This window comes from Alligator sinensis, unplaced genomic scaffold, assembly GCF_000455745.1.
Source record: "Alligator sinensis unplaced genomic scaffold, ASM45574v1 scaffold78_1, whole genome shotgun sequence".
Lineage (NCBI taxonomy): Eukaryota > Metazoa > Chordata > Crocodylia > Alligatoridae > Alligator > Alligator sinensis.
In genome coordinates, this window is record NW_005842171.1 from 76,725 (window position 1) to 89,056 (window position 12,332).

Consider the following 12,332-nt stretch of genomic DNA (forward strand, 5'->3'; position numbering starts at 1 on the left):
GCTCTTCCTGCTGCCGCAGCCCAGCCCTGCTTCAAAGAGCCCCTGCCAGCCCAGGCCTGCACTCTGCTGCCCTGTTCTGGGCCCCTACCGGCCCTGGCTCCAGTACACTGGCGTGATCCTACCCAGCTGTTGCTACGCTCCTGCATGCCCACTTGCCATCACTTCCCCACTTTTCTGCCCACTGCCAGTGCTCCTCCCCACCCCCTTGCCAGCTGCTCTAGAACCATGCGACTCCTGGCTGCATCTCCAAACCACAGGACTCAACAGAAGCCAGCCAGCCCACCCCGGCCCCGAGGACGGGTGACTGCCCGTGGTCCTTCCCTGCCTCCCTCCCACCCTGTGTTCTTAGCTGAGTTTCCTGGAGGGAAACAGGGAACAACCCCGGGGTGCTAGGCAGAGGTTTTCAGTTGAGGGGTGAGAGTGGGGATGGGCAGGACTTGCTGCTGTAGCTGCTGGGTCCTCCCACCCCAAGTTCCTGCCGCCAGCTCCCCCTGGGTCCTACTGCTGCTGGCGCCTTCTCATCTTTGACAGGCAGCCAGGGGCAGATAATAAATAATTTTCTAAATTTTTTAGGGGCCCCACAAGCCAGAGAGAAGGGCCTGGCAGGCTGGATTTGGCTTGTGGGCCAGATTTTGCCTGCTCCTGTGATAACCACTGTAAAAGGAATAATTAAATAAGTGATCCAAAGTAATAAGCACATACTTGGTTTGTAAGTATCCTAATTAGTGTAGAGAACCTTACCTGAAAGGGTCTGGTCCCACTTGCTAATACTATTTGATTCAGCACTAAGCCCTTCAATATATTTCAGGTAGGCCTCAGAATGAAGAAGCCTCTGTGTCTTTGGTGGAGGGGAAACGAACATTGGAGTTGTGGGCTGCTGCATAACTGGCTGACTTGCTGGGCTTTGACCTGGATACGGAGGTGGTGCTTGCTGGCTGGGGGGCCCAAGAAGCCCCATCTGAAATGACAAAACAGGAATGAGAGCTGGCCCAAGAATTCCCATCTGAAATGACAAAACAGGAATGAGAGCATTGCATTTTTGGTTCAGCTGCATGTGTTCAAGCACATCACTATTTTAACCTATTCAGCTAAGTCATATAAATTGTGTTTGAGTGTCAGGAAATACTCTGACAAATGTGTTCCCTGCCAACATGTAAGAGGCTAATAGTTTAATTCTGTGTTAGAATGTATTATTATTCAGAACTTAAGCACAGAAAACAAAATGTCTTAAAACAGGGTAAGAGTTTCGGATGACATGATAACAAGCCAGGTTTCTGGTTTCTGGGTTGTTTTTTTTTCAGAAGGGGCACAGACACAGGGCTTATAAGTATTTTCAGTTTTACAGTTGCATTTTGAAAATCAATGATTAATTTTTTTTTATAGTTATGTAACACACATTCTTACTACTACTACCCTTCTCCTCCCTCCCGCATTCTCTCTTGCTTTGTGTCACAATTGCTTACTTAATCTTCTCTTAAATTTTAACACCTGCCTCAAAGCTTGTGGTTTATCATTTAATGTAGCTACATCATATCTACCACAAAATGGGCCCAGAACCTGGTTGAAGGTTTTGGGCACTTCATGGTAAACCATCATGATACAGAAATCACTGTTAATACACAGGAAAGTCTAGGATTATGAGTAGCTAAAAGCCATAATCATAGAAATTAAGGGGTGGAAGGGACCGCAAAAGATCGAGTCCAACTTCCCTGCTGTGGGCAGGAATATTGCTGAGATCAAATGATCCCAGCAAGGTGTCTGTCCAGTCTCCTCTTGAAGACTTCCAAGGCTGGGGACTTTACCACTTCCTTGGGAAGTCTATTCCAGATTCTGGTCACTCGTACTGTAAATAAATTCTTCCTTATATTGAAACTGAAATCATCCTCTAACAGTTTATGGCCATTGCTCCTTGTTCTCCCCTGGGGCACCCTAGTGAACAGTTTTTCTTCTAGCTCCCAATCTTCACCCCTTACATACTTATAGACGGCCACCAAGTCCCCCCCTCAGTCTTCTTTTCCCTAGGCTGAACAGTCTTAGACCCCTATGCTTTAAGGGCCTGGAGGACAAACACTCTGAGTAATCATTCTTGTGGCCCTTCTCTGGACCCTTACAGGATTCTCCATGTGTTTTTGAAGTACAGCTCACAGAACTTGACATAGTACTCCAGCTGGGGTCTCACCAGCACCAAGCAGAGAAGAAGTATCACTTCCTTAGCCCTGCTCGTGACACATTGGCTAATGCATCCCAGTATGCTATTAGCTCGTGCTGGCCAGGACATCTCCTCCTAACTTACATTCATCTCGCTGGTTACTTCTCCCCAGATGAAGCACTCTGCATAAGAATGCCATATAACCTTGTTTAATGATTATTTAGAAAAGGGCAATGATTTCTCTCACAAAAAAACCAGAAGGCATTATCATTAGTTTAACAGTAAACAGAAATTATTCACATTGGCTTAAGAGAAGATAAGAATGCTGTCATTTAAAGGTAGAGATGACACTTAATTAGGTATAACTGAATTAACCAAATTAGAATTTGGCCAAGAAACTGTGGATTAACAAGCAGTATATTTCCAGCCAGATATTTTAATAAGAATAAATTCTCAGATTAACTTTGGTTTTAGATATTATTAGGGAAGACCATGTACACTAGGACAGGGTACAGGCAAAATATGGCCTGTGGGCCACAACTGGCCCACCAGGCCATTCTATCCGGCTTGCGGGGCCCCTAAAAAATTTAAAAATTAATATTTATCTGCCCCTGACTGCCTGTTAACAGGAGTCAGTGGCAGCAGGACCCAGAAGGAGCTGGTGGTAGGAGACAGCCGGAGCTGCAGCAAGGCCCACTGGCCCTGCCCCACCCCACCCCTGCCCTCCCCATCCCACCCCCAGGAAGAAGCTTCTGCCTTGACAGAGGCTTCTGGCCTGGGACCCTGGGGCTGTTCCCCACCTCACTCTGCTGGAGAGGGAAACTCAGGTAAGAACAGGCGGAGGTGGGGGAGGATCACCGGCGCAGCATGAGCCAGCCAGGCCCAGACAGCACCACACGGTTCCCAGATGGCAACCGTGTGGTGCCAGCTGGCTCTTGCTGTGCCACACGGTCCTGGCCCTGCAGCTGGAACCATGTGGTGCTGGAGCTGTGGGTGGGGAGTGGCAGGTTGGCAGGGAGCAGTGGGCCGGTGGGGAGTGGTGGCATCAGGTGGGGAAGGAAAGAAAGCACCAGGGAAAAGGCAGCAGTGGCAAGCATGGGGGTGGGGCGGAAGTGTCAATGGGTGGGAATGCAGGGGCCCCAAGGGTCAGGGGCAGTGGCAGCAGGACCCAGCTGGGAACTGCAGGGGCTGGATTGGCTCCTGGTGTGTTCTGCAGTTCTGGCATTGCAGCTGGGAACAATGTGCTGCCAGGAGGTGCCCAGCTGCGTTGGTCAGCTCCATGCCATGCCACTTGGTTCCTGGCTGCAATGCCAGGACCACAGAATGCAGCATAAGACAGCCTGGCCCCCACAGTTTCCACCTGGCTCCTGCTGCCGCCCCTACATTTGGCATGCCTGCAGTTCCCACACTCACAGTGGAGGCAGACGTGCTAGATCTGGCTCCCTTCCCTGCCCCCTGCTGCGCAGGTCCATGGACTGGGAGTGGAGGGAGCCCTACCCCGTGCTTCCCCACAGAGTCCAGCCTGGGGTTTCCCCTGTGTGAGTGGGGGAGCTGCAGACATGCAGTGTGGAGCCCCCATGACAGAGGCGGCTGGGCAAGCTGCACTCCTCCCCCTGCACATAGCACTGGCCAGAGCTGCACCCCACCATGTGCCAGTGCCTACACCTGGCATGAGCTCCCTGAGCCCCTGCCTGCTGCAGCTGCCAGCAGTGGGGCTGCACACCATGGGGGCAATGTGCGGAGAGGCCCTGCAGCCCACAAACCTCACACACCCACACCCTGTCCCCACAACACCCACCAACATGTACACACTTCCCAACATGCCCCATGCCCCCCCCACATAGACACCCACTGCAATATAAAAGAGTAAGCCTGTATTTTTGAGTTATTATATCCTTTCTATATATGGTACACAAACACAAATCATGGTAAATATTTTTTGTAATAAAATTAAAATATGTCTTAGTAGGTATTTGACTTTTAGTGTATGATTTGTTTTTTTTTCTGGTTCTAAGATGGCAACCCCCCTCCCAAAAGCAGTATTTTTGAGAGGCAAGGGGAGGGACTTCTGGTAGCAAAGATCAAGGATTAGGGGACAGGACTTTTGGTCCCAATAGTGACTGGGTGCAGGGGCAACTGTTAAGGAGTGGTGCTACCCATGTGGCCCTCAACAGCTCGCCAAAACTCGTTAAGTGGCCCTCTAGCTGAAATAATTGCCCGCCCCTGCACTAGGACAAGACTGAGACACTGATCTAATACTAACTCAGAGGGGGTACAATCATCTACCAATAAATAAACAGGACTTTTACAGTTGCATAAATAAGGCAAAATTTCTTACCTGCTGTCCAAACGGGCTTCCTCCTGGTGCTGGAGTGCCTACCATGGAAGATACATTTTGACTTATAACACCTATATTTCAAAATATAAACAAAATTTTAGCAAAGTGATAATTTCTATTTTCTTCTTTTTAGAGAGTTGTATTCTGTTATCATTATTTGATTTAATACCATTACTATTTTATCCATGAGAGCAACATTACTTTTAAAAGAAAATTTAAAGATTAAGGAGAAAAACAGAACAAAACTGTAAAACAACAAGATGCAGTATGTTAGATTTAAAATAACTGTTTCTTAATGAAAAAAAAAGAAGTTACTAATTTCTGGTTCTCTTTTTACTGTATTATTTCTTGACTAAATCTTGCAGTTCAAATAGTGCCTTTGTTTGACAGCAGTCACCTCTAAAACCATAAAAACTCACACTAAAACCATTAATTTTTTGTTTTGCTGTATCATATCATCCCTCTAATACAGAAAACATTTTTATTAAAAGTGAAGAGACTTGAATATTTTTAAGGACAAGACAGATTCACAGTATTTGTTTGCTTTATTATAACTTTCGAAACTAAATGAAAAAAAGAATCTGTTTGCAGAAATATTTTGGAGGCATTTTCTCTATTGCTAGAAGTGTACCAGGGAACAGACAATGCAAGTCACACACAACAATTTACAAACCTTTTTCAATTGTCCAATTCATTATATTTTAAATAAAATTGCCTGAACAGCTAAATGAAAGCTACTCTTAGTGATGATCTTCTACTTGCATCTCTAATTTTGTCATAATCAAATGACATTTATTCTGAAGTTGAAAATGAAGTATAAATTTCACCAGATGTAATTTGTTATGCAAGAAGCAAAGTTTGTTTGGCAATACTTTTTATTAGCTAACTGATACGGTTGGGAGAAATATTTGACAAGAACTTGGGCACAAAAGTGCCCTTCCTCAGGTAGTAACTCAGGAAACAAAGCATGTTGCTGATTTTTCCAGCTGGGATTAATAAACAAATATCCCCTTAAACCTAGAATTCTGGAGTATATACCAAACCTTTAATATTATGCTCTTATATTTTATTGGCTTGGTGGGCAGGAGACAGACTATAGCATGCAGCTGTATCACTAAGCTGAAGTACTATGCCAACTCATGTTATTAATAAGAATTGTATACACCAATGAGAATGCAGGTTGCATAATCAATGCTGAAAGATTGCTTTTAAAAGTGATTTATATGCAAACACAAAGTCCTGTCAGCAGGGATATAGGTAAGCATCTATCATTACCAATGGAAATAAAGATAACACTTTTCCCTTATAGATTAACAATTTAACTGCTGAACATAATATTATAAATAGCAAAACCAGATTACATCGTCAAGGTAAAAGGAGAAAGAATCATCAGCAAATTGGATGAAGTCAATTTTCCTAGAACAGAGAAATCAGTGACATTGGAGGCAAGTGTTACCTATACTGAGTTTTCCCCTTCTGCCTGATATAATAATTCACTATACTTTACTCAAACAATTAACACAAAAGACAAAAAGAAATGGGGAAAATGCTGCCTTTTGTCAATGTAACTGTTGACATGAATAAAATATTGATTTATTTTACCTAAATATGCTTTGAACTGACATTAGATTATGTCCCAGGCTTAATATAAGACCAGTCTTTAGCACTGTAGGATAGTTTATGATCAAGGATAAGACTCCTTACAATTTTAAAATTAATCCATAAATGTGCCCAATCCCAGGGCTAAATTACAAAAATGAGGACTGCTTCTAATTTTATTCTATGTGATGACTTAAAAATTCAGTACCAGTTTTTAATCTTATAATATTTTAATGTAATTATTTATCTGACCTATTATTTGTACATAGGTATTTTTAGTCAGATGGCTGAATTTAAACCAAATATTAAAAAATGCACAGATGGAGATTATTTTAATCAGGAATAGCCAGGAAGACATCTAATTTTTGAGGCTAATAAAAAGTAACTGCATAGTCTGCTGACATGAGTGTAAGGACTAAGCTGTTTTGGGGGTTGCAAATTTTTAGTAAATCAGACTGCAATGGCACATGTTTTTAGCAAGTGGAATATTATATTTCAGGGGGGGGCGCATCTACATGAGATACTAACTGCGCAGTAGCGTGTCACAGCCAAACAGTGCTAATATGCTATTGCGCAGTATGATTAGGTTCCTGTGCAGTAAAATCACTAAAAAGGTGTTCTCTGGCGCTACTGCTCAGTAACTCTGGTTACTGTGCGTTTAGTACCTGATCATACAAGTACTAAATTAAATGAGTAGTAACCACTATGTATTAATGAACATGTAGACGTATCTAGTTGGTAACTATTTTGCTGCTGGCTCACTACATATATTATTCTGTCAATGTTTATAAATATTCCATTAAATTCAACAAACATTTAGGATCCATCTGGTATATTCAGCAGCACAGCGGGTACATTACAGCTAAACATACCTAAAAAAGTTCAGGCACAGTCAAGCAATTAAGCTATGAACAAGCAAGCTGCAGTTTGCTCCTGTAAGAGCTAGTTAAATGGTAAGCACATGAAAATGAAATAATGAGTGAATGAACATTCTTACCCGGTGGTGGGATGCCTGGCATACCTGGCGAAAGTTGGTGGGGTGGGGGCACCCCAGGGTGAAGTGGCTGCATGCTGCCCATGCTAACAATGCCATCAAGTGGGCCCTGCAAAGGTGGCAGCACCGGTGGATAGCCACCTATCATGCCTTGAAGGACACAATAAATTTCAAACATGCATCAATAACATGCAATATGATCTAAACAATAAGACATGCACTACCCACAAATAAGCATCTTTAGTACAGCACAGCAATACTATAATTAGTATCTTACAAAAATGCACAAAAAATTAAAGTTATAAATATGATATGCTATACTGCAGATGAATCAGTATTCAATGTATATATGTATACATAAATTTAATGTATATGTAGGTAAAAATAAATGTTGAATATTCCAATGTATATTAATACACAGAATAACATTCAGTTACAATTAAATGTTACTATGCAAGCAATTTTAATATAGCATTAAGCTCTGCCATTTGCATTCTATTAATGACACAACACTAAATACATCAATTTATGCGCATCCATACTTTGTGGAATAACACGACGGGCAAACCTAACTGGAACAAAAAACATTCTCTGAGCACTTTTCCATAATATTTATGTAGAATTCATTTATAAAGGTAATTTATAATGCATGCACTCAACTCAATGCCATAGCACCCAAGATTTTACTGTGGGATTTTTTATAAACTACCTTCTGTACCAACAGAGCAACAGTTTAAATGAAGGTTAAATGTTTAAGTGAAGGTTAAATATCTGATCGAAATGAATGTGCTGGACACTTTACTGAATTACAACCTATGTTAGTCTACTGGAGTTAAATGGTGCAACATGGAACATCATCTGACATATAATTTTACCTCTGATACTTCCTCCAGAGAGACAGAGACAGAGAGAGCAAGAGGGAAAGCGAGAGGGCGAGCGCGAGTGAGACTGAGGGCAAGAGCAAGCAAGCGAGAGGGCGAGCGGGAGGGCAAGAGAGCAAGGGAGTGCAAGAGGGAACAGGAGCGCAAAAGCGAGGGAGAGGGCGCACCACAGCAAGAGAGCTCATGCAGCAACCAGCAAGAGGGCACATGTGACAGAGGGGTTGCATGGGCACGACAGAGAGGGGGCACGAATGTGAGACAGAGTCAGGGACAGGGACAGAAAAACAGAGAGAGAGAGCCTCACACACACATATAACTAGTGAGAGACAGGGAGGGGGAGAAATGCAAACAGAGAGAAAGGGAGAAAGAGACCGGGGCGGGGTGACAGAGCCAGAGACGGGGCGACAGAGAAAGGGGATGACAGACAGACGGATGGAGATACATGCATACACACAGAGACAGAGAGCGAGATGGAGAAAGAGAGAGACAGAGAGAATTCTTCTGTCCTCTTTGTCAAAATCTCTCTGGACCAGGGACGATTCAGTATCTATTCATACCTAGATATAGTATTGTCAGTAAACAAACCTATAGCTTATAGCTGTATTTACTTATTAAGCTCTTCACCTCCAACTTGCTTTTCTGATCCCTATTTTTTTAAAGTTTTCTTATTTTGTATGATATGTTGACAGATAGCTAAGGAAACACATTTGACAGACTATGAGAAGATGACTGAGAATGGCAGCATTTCTAAAGAAATGAGAGAGAAGTTTAAATATGCAAAATACTGGAGAATCTACAGTACTGTACCTGTTGAGAAATTGACCTACAGAGTGTCCATTACCCTGATAATGAACAATCCTCATAAAATAAAACTTTCAGAATACAGTTTATGGGAATAACACCAGCTGATAACTTTTCAACAGCTCTGACTAGATGCAGTCCCTTTAATTAAAGGAGTTATATGCTCAGAACCAAACAGAATTTGTAATTTGAAAAAAACTGGTAGCTTGCTCAGAAAATAGTACAGAACTGAGAAGTGGGTATGTTAGAAGAGAGGGACAGACTACAACTAGATCTGGACAGGTTACAGGGGTGGGCAGATGAGAACAGGATGGGTTTCAATACTGACAAGTGCAAGGTACCGCACCTAGGGAGGAAGAACCAGCAGCATACCTACAGTCTGGGGAACTCCCTTCTCATCAGCACAGAGGCAGAAAAGGATCTTGGAGTCACTACTGATTCCAAAATGAACATGGGCCACCAATGCGAGGACGCAGTCAGGAAAGCTAACCGCACCTTGTCATGGATCCACAGATGCATCACGAGCAGGTCCAAGGAGGTGATCCTCCCCCACTATACTCCAACTGCGGCCTGACCCAGGTCACAGTTGGAGTACTGTGTCCAGTTCTGGGCGCCGCACTTCAGGAGGGATGTGGACAGCATCAAGAGGGTCCAGAGGTGGGCCACTCGCATGATCAGGGGGCAGCAGGGCAGGCACTACGAGGAGAGGCTACAGGACCTGAACCTGTTCAGCCTCCACAAGAGAAGGCTGACAGGGGATCTTGGAGGCATCTATAAACTTGCCAAGGGGGACCAGCAGGCAATGGGAGAGCACTACCAGAAGGAATAATGGCCATAAGTTGACTGAGAGTAGATTCAGGCTAGATATCAGGAGGCACTACTTCACAGTCAGGGCGGCTAGGATCTGGAATCAACTTCCAAGGGAAGTGGTGCTTGCTCCTACCCTGGGGGTCTTCAAAAGGAGGCTAGACAACCACCTAGCTGGGGTTGTTTGACCCCAGCATTCATCTGCTCAGGTCTCTTCTGACCCTACCAACTATGAAACTGAGAAACTTTCATTGTAGCTCGCATTTCAAATGGGATGAACAATCAAATACAGCAGTTTGGTTACACCTATATCAATCTAATTACACAAGAAATCCTCAATATTTTAGAAAATAATTTTTTTATTATAGTAGGTATCCATTTCTATTATTATTTAAAAACTTATCTGTATGAATCCATTAATGTATTTCAATCCATATCTTTTACTGAAAACACTAAAACCACAGACAGACAAAAGAATCCATGTAGTGTAGAGTTCTCATGGTAGCTAAAGTCCCACTAAACCACCTTATTATAATCATCTTCAGCTCAGACACATTTGAAGCTTTTAAAACCTTTCCTATTGATTACAAAAGCTTATTTTTATACATGTGCATCATTTTAATTTAAGCCTTACTCAATAACTGATTTACTTAATATACTACAGCAACATCTGCATTAAGGATGTGTTCATATTGCCCATGCTATAGTTTTAATGACTGCTTTCAATGTCTCAACATACAAACTCCACCATGGTTTTTTTAAGTACAAAATAAATAAACAGGAAAGTTACATTTTTGGTCTCCTGTCCTGGGTAGATGAATAACACTTTCAGAACTAATTGCATCTTCCCCCTTTTTCCGTTAAAACTGCATCTGTAAATAAGTTTTTGTAACATCTGTTTTACAAATGACTAGAAATTTGCTCCAGAAAAGAAGTGCATCTTGAAAGGACCCAGATTTCTCCACCAAACAGACCATAATAAAGTCCTGCAACTAGTCCCACAAAGCTTTATCATTCATATCAAATTAATACAAGTATATATGGAATTCTTGATTTTTCTATCACTTCAATACTAACTTAAAAGGTTGGGGAAGTAGTGAGCAAAACTTTCAATTAATTTATGTTCAGACATTTCCAAATAAAATACTTCTGTAGACTGAGAACTATAAGACTCCATTATTTATAATAGGCCACAAAATAGTAAAAAAAATTATAAAGGAAGTGTAGACATATTATATCAATAGTAAGGAAATTACTTGGAAGCATCATGATAAAGTGGAGAGAGAAGGGAAATCATTTTCATCAGCTTGTATCAAGAGTAGGGTGATAGATAAATAAATACATGCATTTGAGGAATTTACCTCAAAAATAAATATACTGAGTGTTATGTGTAGAACTTAAAATTTTCACAAAGCATTTGAAAAGGTTTCATTATGATAATTATAATAAAATATAAAATCAACGGTCAATTTAAAAACACAAGGGGCTGATATTGATCACTTTTCTTGCTTGAATTTACATTACTCAAAGTAAAAACATTTATTGGGGACCTAAATTTATAACATGCAAATAATCTGGAGGAATATCAAAAGGCAAGACAGAAAAAATCTAAGATAAAAAACAGCCAAACATAAAAATGAGCAACCAGATTCAGAGATACTTGGAGTTCTTTACAAGACTGACATAGTAACAGAAAACTGCAATTCATCATGGAGAAATGCTTTACAACTTAGATTCCATGAACCATAGAGGAACATATACTTAATTTAAACATCCATGCAGTCTACTACAAGAAAGTGATTTAGATGTTATGACAGGGGAAAAAAAGGCCATCTAGCTTTCAACACAACAGTATAGCTACATCCTAATATATACATATATATATACATACACACACACACACACACACACACACACACATATATATATATATATGCATAAAGTATATGAAGTAAAAGAGCAAACAGAATTACTGGAATGCATAAGGGAGACTAGAAAAAGGTACCATAAGGCACTATTTAGAATTTGACTAAACTGATGTGATCACTTCTGATCAAATCTGTCACGCAATCAGAAACTGGAGAAAGAAAAAGACCTAAAGAGATCACATCTAACACATACCCCTATCAATACAGTGCGATTCCTTTTATAGATTCTCCAGTGCTTTGCCAGCCTTTGGATCCAAGTCCAGAAATAATTAATACTTCACATAGTGCCCATAAATTCAGCTGGCTTATGACTGGTAATAAGCACAACACCTGGATGTAATGGTTTGTTGCGTAAGCCCTTAAAGTGCAAGTCTATTCTGAAAAATGACTTGGTAAAAATGGCAAATGTGGGATTTCATGCTTACTGTTTTAACGATTCCAGATCAAGTCTGCTCTGTTTACCAGGATGGTGAGACTGCTGGCTCTGCAAACTCATGCTGGAATCTAAAAGGTAGGCTGGCAGTGTCACATGTCACCAACAATAAAGGATTCTTCATGTGGAGCCTACTTAATACTACCACTGATGATGCATGCACTAGAAGAAAATCCAGCTCACTTTTGGCCATGCTAGCAGGGGGTGAATGTTTAAGTGAATTCAATAGATATGACTGAATACAAACAGGGAGCAGGTCTAGGAGGAGCCATTTTTTTTAGTCTTTTTCAGAAGAATCCTAACTACTGAAGAGACTAACGTGGGGAAATCAGGATAATTTTTAGCTTATGTTTATTTTTTAATCAAGAAAGACTGAAGATGTTGAGCTTTTTCTTCAGCAGG

General features: G+C 41.6%; 1 protein-coding gene across 16 annotated transcripts in view; it reads right to left on the reverse strand.

Annotated features, from left to right (window-relative positions):
- The window catches only part of PBRM1 (polybromo 1), a 125,437-nt gene that overhangs the window by 6,965 nt on the left and 106,140 nt on the right, over nt 1–12,332 (reverse strand). For 11 of the 16 annotated variants that reach the window (XM_025206741.1, XM_025206740.1, XM_025206739.1 and 8 more), the window contains 4 exons: nt 7,084–7,230; nt 4,488–4,558; nt 986–1,003; nt 742–940 (listed from right to left, as the gene is read on the reverse strand). In XM_025206741.1, the coding sequence (XP_025062526.1) occupies nt 742–940; nt 986–1,003; nt 4,488–4,558; nt 7,084–7,230 (435 nt within the window). Of the gene's footprint in view, nt 1–741; nt 941–985; nt 1,004–4,487; nt 4,559–7,083; nt 7,231–10,359; nt 10,442–12,332 lie in introns of those variants that run through there. The other 5 variants (XM_025206750.1, XM_025206748.1, XM_025206747.1 and 2 more) reach the window with 2 other exon arrangements.